Genomic DNA, 26,226 nt, shown 5'->3' on the forward strand with positions numbered 1-26,226 from the left:
CACTTCTTCCTTTGGTGATGTAGCTATAATTACCTGACAAAAGAGGACTACCAGGCAGTTTTTAATATTTTAGAAATGTATAATTTAAGAGCAGAGAGAGAAACAGGTAACACGGGATGGAGACCAGAAGAGTACACATGAAGCAGCAAGACTAAGCAATAAAGGGGTCTGCTAGGAAAAGGTGGAGGTGAGTACTTCTGAGTAGTGCTGATTGCAATGGGTACTGAGCTCAAACAGTGTGCCAGGCATGGTGCCAAGGGTTTGTATACATTCTCTGTTTTATTCCTGCCATAGGTCGGGTAGAGAGCATTGCTCCCAGTTTATGGATGTGGAAATGAAGGCTGTGATGTTAGAAAACTTGCCCAAGTTCTCATAGCGGGTCAGTGGCACAGCTGGAATTTGAACTCAGGTCTTATTCTTCTCAGCAACTCTACCATGATGCTTCTAGGCTCTTTAAACTGAATTGATGAGCAAGAGCCAAGAATTTCAGCCTGGACTGTGGGAAGCCAGGAAAGCTTATTTAAATTCAAGGCAGAATATCAGAGCTGCTTGCACGCTGGAGGGGAGAGACTTCTAGGTAGATATCACCACTTGGTAGGAGATTAAGACGGAGAGTGAGCTGAGGAAAGCTGGTGTCCTGAGGAAGGGTCACAGGTATGGAGGTGGCTAAGGTTGGGAAACAGACTTAGGAAGAGATGTCTCCAGGAGGACTCCCAGATGCAAACATGAGGGTGTAGACTTCTTTGTTTTAATGATAAACTCACTCTGTTTTTTTTTGTTTTTTTTTTTTTTGTTTCTTGGTAGAGTGATTATTTTCTGCTATTGGAGGGTGAAGAGTATTGCTGGGAAGAATAGTGGAACTAGGAGTCCAGTGGAGTCATCTATGCCAGAATTTAGCATGACTGGTGTGCCATAGCTGCTCAGAAAGTGTGTGATTAAGGGAGGGATGGAGGTAAAGAGGAAGGGAAGGAGAAAGAAGGAAGGAAGGAAATAAAAATTGAAAAGGGAAGGCAAACCCTTCTGTTGAGATTTGATATATTGATTTCTCCTTTTTGAGGCTCAGATACCTCATCCATAAAATGATGAGACCACTTTGTGGGGTAAATGATGTACTTAGTGAGGCCACAGTAAGGAGATATTAAGGTTACAGATGTATGAAAACTTTTAAGTGCAAATAAATGCACAGAGTGTGTAGCAGTAATTTCACATATGGCCTGAGTTTCCAGAATATACTTTGTACTGTCAGATTCCTCTATGTAAATGTGAAAGCCCCTCTTCTGTGAAGTGGTTGGTCAAAGGGTATCTGTGACTTTAGTTGTGAGCGTACCCTTTGTGAGCTCATTTTTAGAAAAGTTGTGCTATCAGGGACATTGGAAGTTCATGGAATCAGGACACACAGGAAAAAGAGGTGGAAGAAGAATTAAGACTCTGGACTCAATATTTTTTAACTCATAGATTACTTTAGTACCTGCTCACTGGCCCCTCTGCATCAGCACTATGGCAACAGCCACAGCCTAAAGAGGAAGAATCCATGGGCCCTTGTGTCCTGACCAGGGGAGACTCTAGGGTGTGCGTGGGTAAGGTGGCTGCCACACTTTGACTCCAAGCATTTCTTTGTTAGAATGACTACAACTTGTGGACAGCATACCAGAACCAGGAAACGCAGCAGGTCCAGATGGAGGAGAGAAATGTCTTCTGTGGGACTTACAACATCCGTATTCTCTCTGACACGTAGGTACTAAGGTCTGAATCTCTGGATTCAGAGAATCTCTTCAGAGACCCTGAATTACCTCCACTGGCATCTTAGGGTTCCCATGACCCTTGTTCACTTGGAAAGGCTCTAGCTCCAAACTAACATGAGAGTAGATGCTTGAGTTTTGCACCATTATCAGCAGTGTATAGAAGATACTTCCCCTTATGAATTTTGGGTATACTGGCCAACAAACTTTTGCAAAATTTATGTGCATATAATCTTTCTTTTTTGAAATATCTTTATTGTTTTATTAGAATTTTAGAATTAATATATTCTTAGTGGGAAAAAATTCACCAAATGCCAGAAAATGTATAGAGAAAAGCAAAGATCTATAATCTTGTCATCTAGAGATAACCACCATTAATACTGGTGTCTATTCTAGATTTTTTTGCATGCATAAACATATATTTTAAATAGAAATGGAGTTACACTTTATATATTTCTGTAACCCACTCCAGCAAAACATTGTGGATATCTTTCAGTGTTAAATATGAAAATGGTGTTTATGATAAGTGCACAGTGTGACATTATTTGGATTTGTCATAAGGAGACCCTTTAATAATCAACTTTCTGCCATACTTTGGGCCCAGGACTTCACTCTCCATTCATAAGGTTTGTGAAGACCATCCCTATTTAATTTTTGGCTCTGAATGGTACTAACAAATTGCATCTTGACAAGTTCTTCAGGGAAAGACAGAACAGAGTGGGGAAAGTCAAATTTGAGTTTTTATGAGTAGTATGGTGATTAGTACTCTTTAGAAGACATGATGACTTGTTAAACTCAAGATGTGACAAATGCAATGAGGACAAAATTGCTCCTCATATTTACTGTGACCATAGATCCCATTTTACTGAAACATTCCCACTTTACTCAGTGATCCTGGAGTAATTAATGTGTCCCCTTTCACAATAAAAATGTTTGAACAGGGAGAACCAAGATGGCGGCATAGGCAGACACACTGTGCCTCCTCGCACAACCAGAACTGACAAGAGAATCGAACGGCAAGGGGGTCCGACACCAAGGAAATAAAAAATAAACATTCATCTAGACCGGTAGGAGGGGCGGAGACAGGCACCAGGGTGGAGAGGACTCGCCTGGCTGTGGCAGGACTGAGACTGGCCGGAGTGTGGGACGAACGGGGCAGGCAGTCCCGAACGGGGCAGGCAGTCCAAGCACTAGCAGACCCTGCGGCCACACATTCACACAAATAAACTGAGAGGGCCGGACTTGGGGTGGCAGAGAGCGGGGCAGGCAGAGTGAGGGTAGCACACCGCAGCCCCACATTCGAACATAGATAAACCGGACGAACGGCGGGGAGCGAAGCAGGCCGCGCAACCCAGAGCTACAGCCTCAAACCTTTGATTGAAAATGCCCCTGGGGGTTGGGGCGGCAGCAGGAGAGACTCCCAGCCTCACAGGAGAGGTCCTTGGAGAGACCCACAGGGGCCTAGAGCATGCACAAGCCCACCCACTCGGGAACCAGCACCAGAGGGGCCCAGTTTGATTGTGGGTATCGGAGTGAAAGATTGAAATCCGGAGGAGAGTGAAGTGGGCGCCATTGCTCCCTCTGGGCCCCTCCCCCACGTACAGCGTCACAGCACAGCCACCAGCATTACCCCGCCCTGGTGAACACCTAAGGCTCCACCCCTTAAAGTAACAGACGCGCCAAGACAAACAAACAAACAAAAAATGACCCAAATGACAGAACACTTCAAAGCTCCAGAAAAAATACAACTAAGCGACGAAGAGATAGCCAACCTATCGGATGCACAGTTCAAAGCACTGGTTATCAATATGCTCACAGAATTGGTTGAATTTGTTCGAAAAGTAGATGAAAAAATGAAGCCTATGCTAAGAGAAACAAAGGAAAATGTACAGGGAACCAATAGCGATGCAAAGGAAACTGGGACTCAAATCAATGGTGTGGACCAGAAGGAAGAAAGAAACATCCAACCAGAAAAGAATGAAGAAACAAGAATTTGGAAAAATGAGGAGAGGCTTAGGAACCTCCAGGACATCTTGAAACGTTCCAACATCCGAATTATAGGGGTGCCAGGAGAAGAGGAAGAACAAAAAATTGAAAACTTATTTGAACAAATAATGAAGGAGAACTTCCCTAATCTGGCAAAGGAAACAGACTTCCAGGAAGTCCAGGAAGCTCAGAGAGTCCCAAAGAAGCTAGACCCAAGGAGGAACACACCAAGGCACATCATAATTACATTACCCAAGATAAAACGCAAGGACCTACATCCAAGATTACTGTATCCAGCAAAGCTATCATTTAGAATGAAAGGGCAGATAAAGTGCTTCTCAGATAAGGTCAAGTTAAAGGAGTTCATCATCACCAAGCCCTTATTATATGAAATGTTAAAGGGAGTTACCTAAGAAAAAGAAGATCAAAAATAGGAACAGTAAAAATGACAGCAAACTCACAGTTATTAATGACCACACCTAAAACCAAAACAAAAGAAAACTAAGCAAACAACTAGAACAGAAATAGAACCACAGAAATGGAGATCACATGGAGGGTTGTCAATAGGGGAGTGGGAGGGGGAGAGGGGGGAAAGGTACAGAGAATAAGTAGCATAAATGGTAGGTAGAAAATAGACAGGGGGAGGGTAAGAATAGTGTAGGAAATGTAGAAGCCAAAGAACTTATAAGTATGACCCATGGACATGAACTATAGGGGGGGAATGTGGGAGGGAGGGGGTGGGCAGGATGGAGTGGAGTGGGGGGGGGAATGGGACAACTGTAATAGCATAATCAATAAATATATTAAAAAATGTTTGAACAATAAATGATTTGGTCATCCTGCTCATGTTTTATCTATTTGCTAATAACATCATTACTGGAAAATTAACTCAACTCACCCTGTTTTATTGAACCATAAGCTCATTGAGGGCAAGGTCCACATTCTACTTACCTTTGTTTTTCCCATGGTTCCTATAAGCACAGCACTTTGAACTTATTGTGTGCTCATTGGATACTGGTTTAAAAATAAAGAAAGAAAGAAAGAAACAGTGGTATGTGCTGTGGGTATAGGGCTTCCCAGCTGTGTTCCTCTGAGGTTTTCCATGAAAAAAGTTTTCTGTGGTCAAATAAGTTTGGGAAATGCTGCTTACCCTGTTCTCTGTCTTGGGGATATATCACATTAATTAGCAGAAGTTTTGGGGTGGGTTGCCTTTTGTCTTTTGGTTTTAAATCTACTCAAAATGGATTTTTTGTTATGTTATGAGGCAGAGCTCTATCAGGGTCTGTTAATAGTAGGCCTTGCCTTCTACTAGTTTCTGAGTTGGAAGGCCTTGAGTTTTCTGTTGTATCTGCAGTGAAAGCCATCATGGTAAGTGAGTTCCAGGCAGGGCACTAACTTTTTTTTCACAGACTACCCTTTTCCCTGGCAACTCAGGTGGGACAGAAACAGAATCATCCACTATTCTGGGGGAGATTTGGTAGCTGTGTCATCCAATCGGAAGATCCAGCTCCTGGACATCCTACAAGTGAAGGAGGTACCCGTTGCGTTCCGGGGCCACGCTGGCAGTGTCCGTGCCCTGTTCTTGTGTGAGCAGGAGAACTTCCTCCTGAGCGGCAGTTATGACCTGAGTATCAGGTGAGTGGTCCAAGGAGGCTGTGGTTCCTCACCCCGCCCAGGGCCAGAAGCCAGCTGGTGGAAGAAGCATGCACACTTTTTTTTCGTATTTATTGGCAAGTTATACTACGTGATACTAACTTCTAGAATAACCCACAACATTTTTCTATTTTGGCAAGATAAAACCCAATAATTTGTATATCATTTAAAGTTTGAATGAGATAGATTTATAACAATTATCAGATCTATTTTCTACTTGAAGACTGTCAATCAAAAGGTATCTTAGCATTCTTTAGATGAAGGCAAAATTTATATTTGTTTTTATAGATTCCTTCAGGGGAAGGTAGTTTTTGTAGGTATGAAATACAAAATAGAAGCAAAATAATGTTTGAAGTGTACATATACATTTATTTTTATTTTATTTATTTATTTTTAAATATATTTATTGATTATGCTATTACAGTTGTCCCATTTCCACCCCTTCACTCAACTCCATCCTGCCCACCCCCTCCCTCCCACATTCCCCCCCTATAGTTCATGTCCATGGGTCATACTTGTAAGTTCTTTGGCTTCTACATTTCCTACACTATTCTTACCCTCCCCCTGTCTATTTTCCACCTATCATTTATGCTATTTATTCTCTGTACCTTTCCCCCCTTTCTCCCCCTCCCAATCCCCTATTGATAACCCTCCATGTGATCTCCATCTCTATGGTTCTGTTTCTATTCTAGTTGTTTGCTTAGTTTTCTTTTGTTTTGGTTTTAGGTGTGGTCGTTAATAACTGTGAGTTTGCTGTCATTTTTACTGTTCCTATTTTTGATCTTCTTTTTCTTAGGTAACTCCCTTTAACATTTCATATAATAAGGGCTTGGTGATGATGAACTCCTTTAACTTGACCTTATCTGAGAAGCACTTTATCTGCCCTTTCATTCTAAATGATAGCTTTGCTGGATACAGTAATCTTGGATGTAGGCCCTTGCCTTTCATGACTTGGAATACTTCTTGCCAGTCCCTTCTTGCCCGTAAGATCTCTTTGGAGAAATCAGCTGACAGTCTTATGGGAACCCCTTTGTAAGTAACTGTGTCCTTTTCTCTTGCTGCTTCTAAGATTCTCTCCTTATCTTTAATCTTGGATAATGTAATGATGATGTGCCTTGGTGTGTTCCTTCTTGGGTCCAGCTTCTTTGGGACTCTCTGAGCTTCCTGGACTTCCTGGAAGTGTATTTCCTTTGCCAGACTGGGGAAGTTCTCCTTCATTATTTGTTCAAATAAGTTTTCAATTTTTTGTTCTTCCTCTTCTCCTTCTGGCACCCCTATAATTCGGATATTGGAACGTTTCAAGATGTCCTGGAGGTTTCTAAGCCTCTCCTCATTTTTCTGAATTCTTGTTTCTTCATTCTTTTCTGGTTGGATGTTTCTTTCTTCCTTCTGGTCCACACCATTGATTTGAGTCCCAGTTTCCTTCTCATCACTATTGGTTCCCTGTACATTTTCCTTTGTTTCTCTTAGCATAGGCTTCATTTTTGCATGTAGTTTTCGAACAAATTCAACCAATTCTGTGAGCGTCTTGATAACCAGTGTTTTGAACTGTGCATCCGATAGGTTGGCTATCTCTTCCTCGCTTAGTTGTATTTTTTCTGGAGCTTTGAAGTGTTCTGTCATTTGGGCCTTTTTTTTTTTTTTTTTTTGGTCTTGGGGAGTGTGTTACTTAAAGGGGCGGAGCCTTAGGTGTTCCCTGGGGCAAGGTAACGCTGGTTGCTGTGCTGTGACGATGTATGTGGGGGAGGGGCTGAGAGGGAGCAATGGCGCCCGGTCCTCTCTCCACCGGATTTCAGCCACTCCCTCGGCTACCCACAATCAAACTGGGCCCCTCTGGTGCTGGTTACCGAGTGGGTGGGCTTGTGCATGCCCCAGGCCACTGTGGGTCTCTCCAAGGACCTCTCCTGTGAGGCTGGGAGTCTCTCCTGCTGCCGCCCCAACCCCCACGGGCGTCTCCATTCAGAGGTTTGAGGCTTTATTTCCCCGCGCTGGAGCCCTGGGTTGCGTGGTCTGCTTCACTCCCGTCATTTGTCCAGTTTATCTGTACTCGAATGTGGGGCCGCGTGGTGCTACCCGCAGCTCTACCTGCCGAGTTCTCTGCCACTCTGAGTCCGGCCCTCTCAGCCTATCTGCGAGAATGTGGGGCCGCAGGGTCTTCTAGTGGTCAGACTGCCTGCCCTGTTCGTCCCACACTCTGCCAGTCTTGGTCCTGCCACGGCAACGCGAGTCCTTTCCACCCCGGATGCCTGTCTCCGCCCCCCCTACCGGTCTGGATGAATGTTTATTTTTTATTTCCTTGGTATCGGACTTCCTTGCCATTGGATTTTCTGTCAGTTCTGGTTGTGCGAGGAGGCGCAGTGTGTCTACCTACGCCGCCATCTTGGTTCTCCCCAATTTGTACTTCTTAATTCCTTCACGTTTTCTCAGCCACTCCCAACCACCTCCCATCTAGCAACCATCGAAATATTCGCTGTATCTATGAGTCTGTCTCTGTTCTGTTTGTTTTTTAAATTCCACATTTTTGTGAATCATCTGGCATTTGCCTTCCTCTGTCTGACTTATTTCACCCAAAGTAGCACAGTACCCCCTAAATCCATCCATGTTGTTGCCGATGGCAATATTTCATTTCTTTTTTATGGTTGAGTTATATTCCACTGTATATGTGCACCACTTCTTCTATATCCATTTGTCTACTGATGAACATTTAGGTTATCTTGGCTATTGTAAATAATGCTGCAGTGAATATATGGATGTATATGTCTTTTTGATTTAGTTTTTTTGGTTTAGTCTTTTGAGTTTCTTCAGATAAATACCCAGAAGTGGAATTGCTGGGTTCTTCTTTGTCTGTCCTCCTGTTATAGCCTTTTTTAAAGTCTATTTCGTCTGGCATAAGTATTGCTACCCCAGCTTTTTGTGTTTTTGTAGGTTTCCATTTTCATAAAATATCCTTTTCCGTCCCTTTAGTTTCAGTCTGTATATGTCCTTCAGTCTGAGATGAATCTTTTGTAGACAGCATATGAAAGGGTCTTGTTTTGTTATTCATTCAACCACCATATGTCTTTTTACTGAAGCATTTAATTCATTTACATTTAAAGTAAGTGTTGATAGATACATATTTATTGCCATTCTATTATTCATACTTTTAACTTCTTTTTCTTCTTTTTTCTCCTCCTACTTTTTTCCCAAGAAGACCCTTTAAAATTTCTTGTAGTGCTGGTTTGGTGATAATGAGCTCTTTCCGCTTCTTCTTGTCTGGGAAGCTCTTTATCTGCCCTTTAATTCTAAATAATAGCTTTGCTGGGTACAGTAGTCTTGGTTGTAGGTCCTTGCTTTTCATCACTTTGAATATTTCCTGCCAATCTGGCCTGAAAAGTTTCTATTGAGAAATCAGCTGACAGTAGTTAACTGACTGCTTTTCAGATTCTCTCTTTGTCTTTAACCTTATGCATTTTAATTATGATGTGTCTTGGCGACAGCCTATGTGGGTTCATCTTGTTTGGGATTCTCTGCACTTCCTGGACTTGAATGTTTTTTATCATTTTTTCAAATAGGCTTTCAATTTCTTGCTCTCTCTCTTCTCCTTCCAGCTCTCCCACAATGTGAATGTTGGTGCACTTCAAGTTGTCTCAGAGGCTTCTTAAAGTATCTTCATTTTTTTGGATTCTTTTTCCTTTTTGTTATTCTCAGTGGATGTTTTCTGTTTCCTTAACTTCCAAATCACTGATTTGATTCTCTGCTTCATCTACTCTACTATTGATCCCCTGTAATGTATTCTTCATTTCCTTTATTGTACTCTTCATTTCTAACTGGTTGTTTTCATGCTTTCTATCTCCATTTTTATGTTTGCTATGCATTTTTGAGGTACTCATTAAGCTCATCTACTCTACCCATAAGTTCATTGAGCATTCTTATAACCAGTGTTTTGGACTCTTCATCTGACAGATTGCTTATCTCTATTTTGTTTAGATCTTTTTCTGGAGTTTTGTCCTGTTCTTTCATTTAGGACATTTTTCTTTGTTTCCTCATTTTGATTGCTTCTTTGTATTTGTTTCTATGTTTTAGGTAGAGCTTCTATGTCTCCCGGTCTTGGCAGAGTGGCCTAATGGTGTTCTGTAGGGCTCAGTGGCGCAGCCCCCTTGGTGACCTGAGCTGGGTACTCCAGGTGCGCCCCCTCTATGGGCTGTGTACACCCTCCTGTTGTAGTTCAGTTTTGATTGCTGTTGGCATGTCAACAGAAGAGATTAACCTCGGGCCAATCAGCTGTGAGGACTGGCTGTGACCATGGAGGATCTGCTGTGCAGAGGCTGACTCCATGGAGCAAGATTCATGAGTGTGTCTTGAGTGTGCCACTAGTAGAAGTTGTTGGTTGTTGCCAAGGCATGGTCTGAAGCTTCAGACCAGGTTCACTGTCTCTGAAGCCTCCCAGGAGGTTCAGGCCAAGGTCAGCCAATGGCTGCGCCCTGACCAAGACCACCTTGCCTGAGCCACAAAGCAATATGCACTTGGCTGGTAATTGCCGCTAGGCTTGGAGTTGCCTGGGAGAAGAAAAACTGTGAACCAAGGCCTCCTGCTGCTGGTGATGGCCAGGTGCCACTTAGAAAGAGGTATGGGGTACCCTGAGTTCACATGTTTCTTTTTTGAGAGATTTTAGGAAAGTCCACAGCATTGCCCAATACAGACCATTTGTATGGAAAAGCCCCTGGAAATGGCTTGGGTGGGTCTGCAAGATAGGTGGGGAAAGCTTCTAGGGAATCCCCAGGGAGGGGTGAGCAGTGTTTGCCAGGTTGATGGAGATTAAGATATGGTGCTTCCTGCCAGCTGTGTGGGTGAAGACTCAGCAAAGGAACAATGGCCTCTGCCAGCACTTCTGTCTGGGATAAAGCTGTCCCTCTATCCCTCACCCTAATGGCAGACAATGCAGTTGTTCTTGATGTGTCCTGGGCCCCTTTTGAGCTGCTTCCCCAGTGCTGGAGCTCAAAGTGAGTGAGACCAAGTATGTCCACGTGTGAACCCTTTAAGAGGAACGCCTGAGATTCTAGAAGCCCTCCGTCTCACTCAGTCACAATCCACACTGGTTTTTACAGCCAGAAGTTATGGGGACCTGTCTTTTGGTCATGAAACAATGGGCTTGGGTGCCTGGTGTGGACCTGGGAACCCAACTTGGGACCAGTTGTGACATGGCTTTTTCTTAATATTATCAGTTATAGGACTTCTATTTAGCTGGATTTCAAGCAGTTTTGAGTGATGGTTGGTTCTGTAGCTTAATTGTAACTTTAATGTGATTGTGGGAGTGACCCTGCCATCTTGACCAGAAGCCCTGCTTTATAGTAAGTCTTTAAGCTGGATAGTGTCAGTTCTCCAACTTTGTTTCCTCCTTTGGTATTGTGTTGGCAATTCTGAGTCTGATGCCTTTCCTATAAACTTTAGCATAAATTTGTCTATATCCAGAAAATAACTTGCTGGAATTTTGATGTGGCCCACCTTGTTTTCCAAATTTTTATTTGTTTATAGTTATGCATTTGGAGAATATTTTCATATCATGCTTTTGCTAATGTAGCTTAGCTATTGTATATATTTTTTGAGTTATTAATGTAAGTTTATTGACTCAAGAAAACCTAACTAGTCTTGATTGGTGTTGCATTGAATTTATAGACTGCTGTGTGCAACACATTTATTTGTTCTTTCTTAGAACTGAAAAATTTTTAAAAATAAAAGGCTTTTGTAATCTTATTTAATATCTAAAACTTTATACTTCTATTGCTATTGTGAATGGTATCTTTTTTTCATTTGGTTATTGCTGGTGTGGAGAAATGATATCAATTTCTGTACTTTGAGTTTGTGTCCAGCAACCTTGATAACATTACTTATTAATTCAAAAAGTATGTGTGTTGAGTTGGTTTGTCTATGTAGATGGTCTTATCAACTGGAAATCATGACAATATATTATGTTCTTTTTTAATAATTATACTATTTTTAATTTTTCTTTCATTCTAATTTTGCCTAGGCTTCACAGGAAAGCAGGAGCAGTGAGTGGGGCCACCTGTGTCTTGTTCTCCCATTTGAAGGGAGTACATCTAAAGCAGGGATGTCAAACTCATTTTCCCCAGGGGCCACATCAGCCTCACGGTTGCCTTCAAAGGGCTGAATGTAATTTTAACTCCTTAACAGTTAAGGAGTAGTTCCATTTATATAGTCCTAAAAGTATTTTGGCCCTTTGAAGGCAACTGCAAGGCTGATGTGGCCCCCAGTGAAAATGGGTTTGACACCCTCGATCTAAAGTTTCTCTATTAAGCTTATGCTTGCAGTTATGACTTGGTTTATAAGTTTACTAAATCAAGGAACTTGCTTCTATTCCTATTACTCTACAAGTGTTATCAAGTATATTTTGTGCATAAATTAAGAAAAACAATGTGGCCTCATGGTTGGCCATGTTGCTAGAAACAATAATTCAAACATGTTTTTGTCCAGACTACAGGGACAGGGTTAAACACATTGTGGACACACAGTGGGCTCTGACAAACAGGTAAGGCCATAGCACCTTTGGTAATATTAGAAGGGAAAGCTTAACACATTCAAAGAATATGTTATTATTAATTATTATTTTATGTTATTATGAATCATTTACTACTTGTGAAATCTATTAAGAAGTTTATGAAGTAAGTAACATTGCTGCCAGTTTCAGCTGAGAAAACTGAGGAACAGTGTGGTTCAGTAACTTATCCAAGATCACACACCTAGGCAGTGCCTGGTCTGGGGTCAGATCTCGGGCATCCCGGCTTCAGAGACTGCTGCCTGAATATTACACTTCGCCCTGTCACAGGAGCAATCTGCCTGAGGTGGAAGTCTGTAATAATGAGAGCTGAGACCTCAGACAAGTTTGTTTATTAAAAAAACAGTGTTACTCACACGTTTCCATATATCTCTTAGATATGCTTTCAGAAATATTCATAAAATATTTTAGATCTAAGTGGCTGTGGAAAATTGTTCTGTCATTCTTGTTTGAAGATTAGCTCTACCATTGAATCAATGCCATGAACTCTAAGCCTGGTGGTCATTCTCAATACCTTGCTACCTAATGCCAACTAACATTTACCAAGCGTTTTCTACACATTGGTCCTGTTCTAATGTCACATGCCTTAATGCAGGGTTTCTCAATGTCAGTGCTATTGATGTTTAGGGCTGGAATATTCTTTCTGTGGAGACAGTCCTGTGCATTGCAGGATATTTAACAGCATCCTTGAACTCTACACACTAGATACCAGAAGCACCTTTCTCCTCACTTGTGACAACCAAAAATATCTCAGACAGTGTCAAATGTTCCCTGGGGTGGAAATCACCCTGACTTGACAATTACTGCATTCATATATTTAATTCTTCACAAAAATCCTATGTGGTAACTACTATTATTATTGTTTCTGTGTTATAATTGAGGAAATGAAGATGACACAGAAATTAAGTAACTTCCCCAAAGTTACACCTAATAAGAACTACAACTGAGATTCAAATCAGGCCTCTGAGCTTCACCAGGAAACTTTTGTGCCTTCCAACTGCTTCTTGATCTACAAGAACTCTCTACAATATGATCCCTTGGGTGCTCAGAAAATCTCAAAAATATTTTTTTGGCTTAATTCCTGCAGATACTGGGATCTGAAAAGTGGGGCTTGCGTACGAATCTTCAATGGCCACCAGGGGACCGTCACATGCATGGATTTATATAAGAACAGGCTTGTATCTGGAGCAAGAGATTGCCAGGTAAAAGGTGAGAAAGAAATTCCCTAAACTTTCAAAGAAGTTTCCCTCAATCCATTGGTTGCCAAAATATGTATTTTGCTCATTTCTCGAGGCATCATATTTACTCTTATTCATCCATCTGTCCATCCATTTATCTATTGATCCATTCCTTTGACAACTATTGGTTGACTACCTACAATATGCTAGACACTGTGCTAACCATTAAGGGAAAAATGAGTTTAATATGGATCTTACAATATGGCTTTTTATTTCCTCAAGAAGCTCATCATCTCATAATGAAAAAATGTATGTGTATATAATGGGGGATATAATAAATATGTGAATAATAACAACAGCCATTTGTTGAGTACTAACTTTGTGACTGAGATAGGTGCTTTATATGTATTATTTTATTTAACCCTCACAAGAACACTATGAGGTGGTACAGAAGAGGGATCCAAACTCAGTGAGAAAAATAACTTGCCCTAAATTGAATCTGCTAAGTGGTAGAGTGGGGATTTGAACCCAGGGCTATCTGACTCTAAATCATATTGGCTCCTAATGAACATGCAGAATTCTAAGGGACCACAGAAGTAAGAGCAAGAGGTACAGCACCACAGACAGGAAGCTATTTGAGTGTGGTCTTGAGGATAAGGAGTTCTACAGGCAGAGGAAGAGTAGAGGACATTCCAAGCCAAAGGAACAGCACAGACAAACTCACAGATGGTTGAAGAAAACTGTGTTCCCCTTGCTTGGTATGGTGAGTGTTGTGTTGAAGATAAGGCTGTTAAGTTGTCTGTGGCCAGGTTATCAAGGGCCTTCTGCATCATGGTAGGAAATTGAACTTTATCTATAGGACATGGGAAGCTCTACATGCATTTTAAGCTGAGTATTGACATAATCAAATGTGTGTTTGAGAAAGATAACTCAAGTGATAGCGTGGAAGAAGGATTTGGAGACCAGTAACTATGTGGAGACCTAGGAGAAGTTAAGACACTACTCAGCCTAGAGAACTGTGATGTTTTTATATTGATGTTATTGCAGACTAGGTAAGTGTGAAGAAATGCAGAGGGATGCAAGTTTACATCAGAAGGGAGAGTTCTACAGGGAGAATTGGCAGGACTTTACCACCAATATGATATGAAAAGTGAGAAAGATGGAAGGCAAATGATGAGGCTGGACTTTTAAACTCGGGCCCCTGGGAATATGGAAATAGGAACAAGGGCAGAAGAGTAGGGTGAGGTGAGGAATGGAGGAGGAGGTGATGGCTTCGGTTTTGGGCATGGTGAGTATAGAAGGCAGAATAATGGCTAACCAGAGATCTGCACATCTTAACCCCTGGAACCTATGACTATGTTACCTTGCATGGTGAGAAGGACTTTGCAGATGTGATTAAGTTAAGGAATTTTATTTTATTTTTTAAATATATTTTATCGATTATGCTATTACAGTTGTCCCATTTTTTTCTCCCCTTTATTCCCCTCAGCCCTGTACCCACCCTTCCACCAGCATTCCCCCACTTTAGTTCATGTCTATGGGTCATACATGTAAGTTCTTTGGCTTCTCCATTTCCCATACTATTCTTAACCTCCCCCTGTCTATTTGTAGCTACCATTTATGCTTCTTATTCTATGTACCTTTCTCCCCATTTTCCTCCCTCCCCCTCCCCACTGATAACCCTCCATGTGACCTCTATTTCTGTAAATCTGTACCTGTTCTCAACTTGCTTAGTTTGTTTTTGTTTTTTTGTTTTTGGTTTGGTTGTTGATAGTTGTGAGTTTGTTGTCATTTTACTGTTCATATTTTTGATCTTCTTTTTCTTAGATAAATCCCTTTAACATTTCATATAATAATGGCTTGGTGATGATGAACTCCTTTAACTTATGACCTTATCTTGAAAACACTTTATCTTCCCTCCCATTCTAAATGATAGCTTTGCTGGATAGAGTAATGTTGGATGTAGGTCCTTGCCTTTCATGACTTGGAATACTTCTTGCCAGCCCCTTCAGGCCTGCAAGTTTTCTTTTGAGAAATCAGCTGAAAGTCTTATGGGAACTCCTTTGTAGGTAACTGCCTCCTTTTCTCTTGCTGCTTTTAAGATTCTCTCCTTCTCTTTAATCTTGGGTAATGTAATTATGATGTGCCTTTGTGGTGCCTCCTTGGATCTAACTTCTTTGGGACTCTCCAGAGTTTTCTGGACTTCCTGCAAGTCTATTTTCTTTGCCAGATTAGGGAAGTTCTCCTTCATAATTTGTTCAAATAAGTTTTCAATTTCTTGCTCTTCCTCTTCTCCTTCTGGTACCCCTATGCTTTGGATGTTAGAGCATTTAAAGTTGTCCCAGAGGTTCCTAAGCCCCTCCTCATTTTTGTGAATTCTTGTTACTTATTCTGTTCTGGTTGAATGTTTATTTCTTCCTTCTGCTCCAAACTGTTGATTTGAGTCCTGGTTTCCTCCCCTTCACTGTTGGTTTCCTGTACACTTTCCTTTATTTCACTTTTTCCTCTATTTTGCGACCATACACAATCATTTCTGTGAGCATCCTGATTACCAATGTTTTGAACTCTGCAACTGATAGGTTAGCTATCTCTTCATTGCTTAGTTGTAGTTTTTCTGGAGTTGTGTTGCAACCCTTCAAGGCCAGGCAGGTTCATGGTATCCGTGCAGATGGAAAATATTCACGGAGCCGTTGGGGTGTCTGGTATGCCTTTATTCATGGGTGAGTGATCCATACATGCTGCAAGCTGCATGTCATCTGCATGTTTCTGCATGGCACATGTCATGGCCCTTGCTCCCCAGCATGGCACCCATTGTGACACCTGTCCCCTTGCGTGTTTCTCACCATCACCCCAGCAGGGAGTCCCTATCTATTCAAGTACTAAAGGGGGACAAAGCCAGAAAACTGCCAGAACATTACATAACATAACATAACATAACATCACATCACATCACATAACATAATTCCGTGCCTGCGAGCCCACTTTATGTTATGGGAACAGTTTATCAGACCCAGTCTCAAGGCTATGAGAACACTACTTATCAGGTCCATTCAAGGCTATGGGAACACTGCTTCCCTTAGTTACCCAGACACCTGGATGAGGAAACCGGACTGCCTTCACTTACCCTACAAGTGCTTTGATCTGTTCTTTCATTTGGGCCATTTTTTTGTTTTGGTGAGCCTGTTTTGTAGTAAGGGGCGGAGTGTTAGGTATTCACCAGGCCAGGCAGGGCAACCAATGTCGCTGCATTGTGGCACTGTATGTGGGGGAAGGGTCCAAGAGGGAACAATGCCGCTTGCTCAGCTCTCAGTGGCTTTCAGTCACTTCCTCTGCTACCTACAAGCAAATTGGGACCTTCTGGTGCTGATTCCTGGGTGGGTGGTTTTGTGTATGTTGTAGGACCCTGTGGCTGTCTCCAGTGAACTCTCCTATGAGGCTGTGAGTTTCTCCCACCATCTCAACCCCCACAGGTTCTTTCAGTCAGAGGTTTTTGAGGTTTTATTTCTCCACACTGGAGCCCTGTGTTATGTGATCCCCAGTTGTTCCTCCCAGTTTATCCACATGCTAATGTGGGACCGCCTGCTGTGCCAGCCACTGCTTCGACCAGTCCACCAGCAGCCACCTTGCTATGAGTTCTCTTCACCCCAGCTGCCCATCTCCGCCCCTCCTACTGGTCTGGATGAATGTTTCTTCTTTAACACCTTGGTTGTCGGACTTCCATACAGTTCGATTTTCTGGCTGTTCCGTTTATTTTTTTTTTTGTTTTTAAATTTGTTGTTGTCCTTCTATTGGTTGTGTGAGGAGGCACAGTGTGTCTACCTATGCCTCCATCTTGGCCAGAAGTCTCAAGTTAAGGAATTTTAAATGGAGAAATTATCCTGGGTTTTCAGTGTGGACCCATGGGTAGTCATATGGATCTTTAAAAACAAACTTTCTTATCTGTGTTCAAAAGATATGTGACTGCCATGACTGGTGTGGCCCAGTGAGTTGAGCATTATGCTGCAAACCAAAAGGTCACTGGTTCAAATCCCAGTCAGGGCTCATACCTGGGTTGCAGGCCAGGTTGCAGGCATGCAAGAGGCAACTGATTGATGTTTCTCTCACACATCTGTGTTTCTCTCCCTATCTTTCTCCTGCCTTTCCCCTCTCTAAAAAAATAAATAAAGTCTTAAAAAAAAAAGGAGATGTAACTATGGAAGAATGGTCAGAGAGATGCAACGTTGCTGGCTTGAAGATGAAGGGAGAGGTTCATGAGCCAAGGGATGTGGGTGACCCCTAAAAGGTGGGAAAAGCAAGGAAATCAAGCCCCAGCGTCTCCATAAATGAACACAGCCTGAACACAGCCCTGCTGACACCTTGATTTTAGCCTTTTTGGTCAGGTCAGATTTCTGTAAAATAGTAAATTTGTGTTGTCTTCAGCATCTAAGCTTGTGGGAATTTGTTATAGCAGCAACGGAAAGCTAATGAATTGAGTGTGGGATTCCTGAGGATATCCAGGTGAGAGTTGCAATGGGAAGATGCAGGTGTGGCTATACCAGTCTGGAGCTCCAGATCTGTCGATTTGGTGGTTATCAGTTATAATGAAAGATGGAAGCCACAGTTATGGGTGAGATGTTCTGTGCAAATCAGGAGGGAAGACTGAAGGGAAAGAAAGCAAGGGACCCAGGAAACCACAGCATGTTAGGGATAGACAGAGGAAAAAATGTGGGAAAGGGAGAATGTGGTGGTGTTTTGTTTGCAGATACTCACAGCTGCTTAAGATACTCCCTACCTCTTTGCCCTTCTCGGCCTGAATGAAAGTCTCAGTGCCGTCATCGCTTTGAGGAGGAAAGCAGAAAGGATGAAAGAGGGAGGTCTGATGGTGGAAGGGCAGGCAAGGACTCAAGCTTGAGAGAGTCTTGTGGGACCCCAGGCAGGGCCATAATAGGTCAAGCGAAGTTACGACCTCACCTCAAGTGTAAAGCTTCAGGGGGCACCAAAAAAAAAAAAGCTCCTCAGTAATCAAGATACATATTTTAATGCAGTATTTAAAAAATCAAAACTAATGCACATGATGAAAAAATATCAAAAGATCTCTTACCCTAACCCTGGCCCTGGCCACCAGCCCGCCTGCTTCCCCTGGGCTTTTCCTACCTGCCTGGGTTACCAAAATAGAAGGAAAAAGTGACCATTAGAGATCTGAAAGGTAACTCCCCACTTCTTAAATTCTTTAAACCAGGGCACCTTGTCAATGAATATTTTAATTCCTCTTTCAATTTTCACATGCCTCATTTGTTAAAAGGGCCAATATATATGTAAAAAAGAAAAAAAAACCATTCTCAGGTAGTTAAAATTAATCTACCTGATTAACTTTACCATGTCAAGGTCAAGGACATGGCCTTGGATCCAGATTTCCTGGGTTCAAATGCCACCTTAATCTGCTAACCACCTGTGTGATCTCGAGCAGGTTGCAGAACCTCTATGCCTCAATTTCCTCACCTGTGTAGGGGGGACGAATAATAGTGCTTGTCTTGTGAAGATGACTTCATACATGCCAAGCACTTTGAATGATACCTGTCCCAGTGTTAGTGCTATACAAGTATCAGCTGTGGTTATTTTGTCTTAGGTAATACATTCTGTTGCTTGGGAGGTACTTTGGGGGCTGATGAAACTGACTTTAATGTTCTCATCCCTGAATTCTCAGTGACTACTTTCAATACTTGTCTTTAAGCTCTGTTCTCCCACCCACTCATTTACTCTCATATTCACCCACCTTGCAGTGCCCTAGGCCAGAGGTCCCCAACATCTTGTTAGGAACCTGTCCTCATAGGAAGTGAGCGGCGGGTGGGAAAGCAAGCAAAGCTTTGCTCAAATTACTGCCTGAGCTCTGCCTCCTGTCTCCCCACACCCCATCACCCTGGTCTGTGGAAAAATTGTGTTCCATGAAACCAGTCCTGGGTGCCAAAAAGGTTGGGGACCACTGCCTTAGACTGTTGCTCTATCACCATCTGTGTAGAAGCAGCATTAAACCTGCTCCCAGCTGTGACAATCTCTCAATTAGTAAAATCCAAGTCAGATTCGGAAATATTTAAAAATGTGAATGAAAATAGATAGCTTTCTTTTCTTTAGAGGTAGAAGTGTGGGTCAGAAGCATAGCATCTGGGAAGAATGGCGCCACACAACATGAGTCATCATTCTCCTGACATCACCATAGCAAGCATTTTTCAGGCTTGAGGAGGAGTCTCATAGGTGAACTGTCTAGCACTTGGACCCTAAGGCTAAGTTCCTTGGTTAGAGCCAAGGTCTAGGCATTGCTGGCTCTCTCATGAGCAGGAAGCTCTGTGTTGCATGTGCTTGGAGCTGTTGGATAGCCTGTGGGGGTTCCAGCCCAGGTGAAGGCCATCTGGGGTCTGACTTGATGGGCTCCAATAGCCTTAGCTTCTGTGATGGGATGTAGAACTCCACTGTAACCTGCCTTCATCCCCTTCTTTCCCTCTCTCCCCACCCACCACCTTTCTCTCCTCCCTTTCAGAGTGGGATATAGAGACAGGGAAGTGCCTGAAGACGTTTAAACACAAAGATCCCATCTTGGCCACCAGGATCAACGACACCTACATTGTGAGCAGCTGTGAGCGAGGGATAGTCAAAGTGTGGCACATCGCCATGGCTCAGCTGGTAAAGGTGCGAGCAGTGGGCTGCAGAGGGAATGGGGCACTGGCAGTGTCGGGCTGGAGGAGACTGATGGTCTCCTCCCATGTTGCTCCCTGGGCCACCTGGAGAATCAAGTTACAGTCACCACAAGGGTGGTCCAAAAGAGTTGAAAGGGAAGGCCCCCTCCAAATCTGAGCCATTGTGCGTTGGTGGAGAGTCAGGGCCCATGTGATCATTGGGGTGGTAGTAGAAGGCTCCATTCTGACTTGACATTATGGATGGGCTCAGGATATTTTAACAGCAATAAAGTACTTTTCTTTTTCCAGAATATTCTACCCTGATTCTGGCATGGGCAAGGGAATGAACAAAGTCACAATTGTTTTTCCCCTTATTCTCTGATGAGAATATTGGCTGTTTTGAAAGTGTTTGAATGTTCATGTACACAATATGTTCTTGCTGGCCTGAAACTCCCTGGCTCTGGAGAATGGTGGTGAGGTGCCATTTATGCCAGGACTGAAGGATCACAGTGAGAAGCCGCTAGCCAGGCTGGTAGATTTTTTTCCATCAACCTTGTTGTCACTGTGATCTAGTCAGAGTTTGCAGGCACAAGGATGCCCAAGTGCGTTCTAGGCCCTGGTAAGTAGCTGGGATGGAACACTCTGCTGGCAGCAGAGGATGGTGAATCCAGGGTGTTTTTGGTGCTCCAGGAAGATTGAGCCTGCCTCAGCTGCAGACCCGCTAGAAGCCAGCCTTCTCCCTGATCACATTCTTCTTTCATGGGGGAAAGAGCTCCCTTCCCCCCCCCCCATTTCTCTTCTTTCTGGAGAGATGGAGGCATGGACTCCAGCAGCCTTCTTAGAGCCAAAGCAGGGTTGGCTAGTTAAATACCCAGTGAGTAGGGGTCATGGATGGGGGCAGTGTGGCTTTGAAATTTATCTGAAGAAGCTTCCAGCTTTGGCCCTTGGAGGAGTCACAGTCAGAGTTGAAGATGGGCTGAAAACAGGCAGCTTTCCTTGCAGACTCTCAGCGGCCACGAGGGAGCTGTGAAGTGTCTGTGCTTTGATGAGTGGCACCTCCTCTCAGGAAGTGCTGACGGCCTGGTCATGGCCTGGAGCATGGTGGGCAAGTACGAGCGATGCCTCATGGCCTACAAGCATCCCAAGTACGTGCCTACAAAGCCCTATCTGAACAATGTAGTGCTGTCTCTTTTCCTTGTCATAGCCAAGGCCTTGATTCTTGGCACATCAGTCCCTCCTGCTGTCTGCTGATCTTTTGTCCCCTTTGCTCCTCACTCATTTGTTTTTCCTTCTCCCTTGCCTGTTACCAATCCCCCCCACCCCACTCTGTTTGACTAGTCCCTCTTGCCCCTCCCCCACACTTGTTTCCCTTAAGAAATAACAATACTAAATGTGGATTTTGAGAAATCTTTAGAAGATTATACTTATGACACAGGTGATATACTTATATCTGTTACCTACTAAGTGTAAATATTTGCAGAACTGTTCCAAATAATACCAATTCCAGTAAACCTAAAATTCTTGGAGTTGGCCTTTTCCTCAGGAAGCTTGTGTTATGAAAGCTTAAATGATCCAAGTGACAAAGGTTTAAAAATAACTGAGGGCTTCCTCTGTCTGACCTATTTCACTTATATGTGGAATCTAGAGAACAATATAAATGAACAAACAAAACAAACAAACAAAAAAGACTCATAGATGCAGAGAGCAAGCTGATGGTTACCAGATAGGAGAGGGGTTTAGGGGCTGGGTAAAAAAGGTGAAGGGAGTGAGAAGTACATATTGGTAGTTACAGGAGAGTCGTGAAGATATAAAGTACAGCATGGGGAATATAGTCAATAATATTGTAATAACTATGTATGGAGCCAGGTGGGCACTAGACTTACTGTGAGGATCACTTCTTAAGTTATATAAATTCTAACCACTGTGTTGTATACCTGAAACTAATATAAAATAACATTGAATGTCAACTGTAATTGAAAAAAATAACTGAGGGCTTAAAGGAGCTTACTTAAAGTCTGTGGGCTAGATCCTATTCTAGGATAGCAAATGGATTTTATTTTACAATTCTAATCCCAATTTATTGGTGGTGGCTGCTTAGAGCCATTTGAGTAGTCTGAGGTCACACCTGGGCATATCTGGAAAGGGTACTGTGGTCAGTTAATGATTTTGCTGTGGCCATAGGTTTTATAGGCTTCTCTGTGCCATTCCTGTGCTACATGAATGATTCTTCTTCCTCTGAGTGCAATGTAAACAGTTCCAGGGGATGAAATGCCATCCCAATTGATTAAAACAGTAAATGGATCTTCCAGGGCCATCTATCAGGGGATAGTTATTTATTGGGGATTTGGGTATCCATGTGTATGTTCTCTGTCTGTGGCGTGTGGCTGCTTTCTTGATGGGTGGGTGCTAGGAAGGGCCTGTGTTCAATGATTTATCCAACCCCTAAGTGCTTATCAGTAACTCTCTTAGCTTGTCATCTGGATTATCAAAACTTAACCCCAGGAAGGGTGTCAAACCTCATGATTTCATCTGAAAATTGTAATTATATGCTTTTAAAACCTTCCAAGCACAATTCAGTAGGATTTAGTTTAAGTATTGGAAAGTAATTTGTTTCCAGACAACCCAACGATTTGACCACTATTCCACGAATCCATGAGTCTCCCACTCCACTTCAGCTCTGAGACCTTCTTAAGCCATCCTCACTCCCACTGAATGACAGCTCTGACATGCCACTCACATTGGTCTTGATACCTTGCATAGTAACAGCAAATCCACAGACATCTGGAGGGCATGGTCAGTCTTCTTGTTTATAAGGTCTCCCCTCCTACTCATCGGTTTTAGTCCTGTACATGTGTAAGTACTCAGTAAATGTTTCTAACTGATTTGTGAGGACTAATTTGACAGATTGCTCTTCTGCAGAGTTGTTACAGTGATTGGGCTGATACCCATCCTTTGAACATGACATAGATGACAAGACAGATATAGTTGCTGTCTATCTTCTTGATCTAAGTTTTCATCCAAAATTAAGACTATGCATACAGTGCGGGAGAGAATGGGTGTGAGAAATACAACCAGAGGATACACAGTAGGGCTGACAGCAGTGATGGTCTGTAGAGAAGCTTATGTAGTCTGTCGTATCTTTAAAAAAAAAACCTCCTTGATTCCTTAATGTCTTTTCTACAGCTAATATTATAATAATATCTTTGTTCTTTTAATTTTTAAATTTATATAATTTATATAACATAGAAGTCACTATTTTATTGTGCACAATCAATGCTTTTTAGTATGCTCATAATGTTATACAGCCATCACCACTAATTAGAGAACATTTCCATCAGTCATTAGTAATGTCCTATTTCATTTCTGATTTTAGTAATTTCAGTTTTCTCTCTTATTTTCTTGGTCAGTCTAAGTAAATAATTGTCAATTATCTAGCTAAAGGCTTGTTCAAAGAACCAACTTTTGGTTACATTGATTTTTCCCGTTTGTTTTTCAATTCTCAAATTCATTGATTTCTGTTCCAAGCTTTATTTTTCCTTCCTTCTCCTTGGTTTGAGTTTAGTTTAACCTTCTTTTTCTAGTTTTTTAAGGTGAAAGCTTAGGTTATTGATTGAAGAACTATAGGCATCTACTGCTATAAATTTTGCTATGAACAAATTTTCCATATTTTCTTCTGTTATTCATTTTTAAGTGAATTTATTATAGTTGGAGAACTTTCTATGATTTTAATATTTCAAAATTTATTGAGACTTTTTGAATGGCCTAACATAAGACCTATCCTGGAGAATGTTCCATGTGCTCTTGAGATTAATTTGTATTCTGCTGCTATTTGGTGGAATGTTTTGTATATGTCTCTTAGGTTTGGTTGGTTACTGTTTTTCACATCTTCTGTTTCCTTGCTTATCTTCTGTCTAGTTGATCTATCCATTACTTAAAGTGTGGCATTGAAATCTTCACCTATGATTGTTGAGTTGTCTATTTTTCCCTTTAGTTAGGTGTTTTGCTTCATGTATTTTGGGGTACTGGAGTGAGGTAAATAGGCATTTGTAATTGTTATAACTTTTTGATGAACACCCATTATATAAGTCCTTTATATATGTCCTTGTCATTATATAATGTCCTTTTTAGTCTCTATTAACAATTTTGTCTGTAAGTCTATTTTATGTGATATGAGTATAGCCACTCTAGCTCTTATTTGGTATGGAATATCTTTTTCCATTCTTTTAACTTTTTTGTGGTTTTGATTCTAAAGTGAGTCTTTTGTAGACAGCATATAGTTGAGTCATGTTGTTTTTAATCTTTTCTTCCAATCTCTGCCTTTTATTTGTAGAGTTTAATCCACTTACATTTAATGTAAAGAATAACTTATTTTATCATTTTGCTGTTTGTTTTCTATAGTTTTATGTATTTTTTGTTCCTCAATTCTTCTATATGGCATTCTTTGATCTTAAATTGTTATTTTCTAATATGTTAATCAGAGAGATTGGCCTGTGTTCTCCTCACCTGGTTTTGGTATTAGGGTAATGCTGGCCACATAATATGAGTTAGGGAGTATTCCCTCTTCTTCCAGTTTGATTATTTTAATATGAAAACTCTAGAAATCAAATCTTTCCTATCCCTAGGGTTTGTTTTTCTTGTTGATGTAGTTTTTGTTCCTTTGTTTAGTGTGTCTATATTCTTCATCTTGTTTGGCCACTGAAGTGTCTGTTTTATTGCCTTGGTGGTATACTAGTGACTGGAAATAAATTTACTTGAACACCTGGAAATAAAATATCTCCAATTCTTTGCCAAGGTGCTCTGTGCTATTGATGGAAGACTTCAACACTCAGCCAGGCTGGTTAAAACTCTGCCTTAGCTCTTACTTCCTGTTTGTGTAGAACATCACAGTCAGCCAATAGTGAGAGCTTAGGGCTTTTTCAGGTCTTTCCCAGGTATGCACACAGCCCCAGGAATAGGTATGAGTTTTTTATAGCTCTGTGGACATTTTATTCCCCAGATTTTTCTCCCAAGCTTTTGGCTAGTCAATTGTTTGCCCCAAAAGATATGTATTGCCTTAAGCAGCAGTGATGAAAATATTAGCCTATAAATGTTTTCAGTAAATTCCCTCAGGCAGCAGCTTTAGTACTGGGTGAGTTCCTAGTAAGGTAAAATAAATAAAAGTTTTTTGTTAGTTTTCAGGAAACCATTAGACAGGTCAAATAATTTCGTTATGAATGAGGTCAGTTCTGTTTCCTCCAATACCAGGAATGTGGGCTATTTTCATGGCTACCCCTGAACTGGGGAGTCAGGAACAGGACTAGGGTCCATACTGAAGCTAAGCCATCTTTCTTGTCTAAATGCTCCCTGGCTTGCTGTAAGCCTTTATTTTCCAGAGTTCCAAAATAGTTGATTCAGACAGGGTTTTTTGCCATTTTTTCATCGCTCTAATGGAAGGGCAGATTTTTTGAGTTCTTGCCTCCTCTATTTTCATTGACACATCACTCTTTGTAGTGTCTTTTGATAAACAAGGAACTAAGGAGGAGACAAATGACCTATTTCTAGGACAGAGATAAAACCTGAAAGGAGACTGGTCTATGCTAGGATCATAGTAACCACAATTAAGTCGGGTACTGAGCTGTTTTTGAAATACTTTCACTAGTTTAATCCCAACAGCAGTTCTCTGGGGCAGAAATCACTGTGCACTCTTCACAGAAGAGAAAACTGAAGACTGAGAGGTTAAGTTACTTTCTCAAGGTTATACCGCCAGTTAGTGGTAGAATGAGGTTATGATCCCAGGTTTTCTGATCCCAAAGTGTATACTTTATAATAGTAGGCTATAATGGTATAGGCTGCACTACCAAATATCACAGGAACCTGACATGAGAATTGCAGGCCCAGCTCAGCAAGATCAAAGGAGGTATAGAAAGAGGCAAACCCTTCTACCACAAGGCACCTTTCCTCGTGCTGATGCCCCTACAGGAATCAACAAATGCGCCGATAAAGTTACTGTATTTCTGTCTTGGGAAAAACCTAGAACTTTGTTGGACTTTCTTATATTTAATTTATTCTATCAATCATCTATCTATCACCTATCTATCACATGAGAAGGGATTCAAGCCATATTGGCCTCTTTGCTATTCTTTCAATAGGCTAAACATGCTCCTGCCTCTCAAGCTCTTTGTTATTTCTGTTTTGCTAATGGTAGGGGCCTTGAAAAGTCTTAATATGGCCCTTAGATCTGATCAAGGCTTGCGCCAAATGGTATGAAGTGGATGTCATTTTTTCAACACATTGTAGCAATGATCATACTCTGAAACATGAGCCAATACTCACTTTTCAACAAAGATTTATTGAGGGCCTGCTATGGGCTAGGCCCTGTGTGGGACATGCAAAGATGAATGTGACCTAGGTTGTACCCTAAAGAATCTGTCAGGGTGCTTAAAGTTTGTGTTCGTGTGCATGCATGTGCCAAGGGGGAGATAGAGATAAGAGAT

General features: G+C 41.8%; 1 protein-coding gene across 1 annotated transcript in view; it reads left to right on the forward strand.

Annotated features, from left to right (window-relative positions):
* Positions 1 to 26,226, forward strand: part of FBXW10B (F-box and WD repeat domain containing 10B) — a 39,424-nt gene that overhangs the window by 6,194 nt on the left and 7,004 nt on the right. The window contains exons 6-10 of the mRNA XM_024565058.2: positions 1,622 to 1,731; positions 5,160 to 5,360; positions 13,016 to 13,137; positions 19,618 to 19,766; positions 20,756 to 20,898. Of these exons, the coding sequence (XP_024420826.2) occupies positions 1,622 to 1,731; positions 5,160 to 5,360; positions 13,016 to 13,137; positions 19,618 to 19,766; positions 20,756 to 20,898 (725 nt within the window). The remainder of the gene's footprint in view (positions 1 to 1,621; positions 1,732 to 5,159; positions 5,361 to 13,015; positions 13,138 to 19,617; positions 19,767 to 20,755; positions 20,899 to 26,226) is intronic.

The sequence above is a fragment of the Desmodus rotundus genome, chromosome 9, assembly GCF_022682495.2.
Source record: "Desmodus rotundus isolate HL8 chromosome 9, HLdesRot8A.1, whole genome shotgun sequence".
Lineage (NCBI taxonomy): Eukaryota > Metazoa > Chordata > Mammalia > Chiroptera > Phyllostomidae > Desmodus > Desmodus rotundus.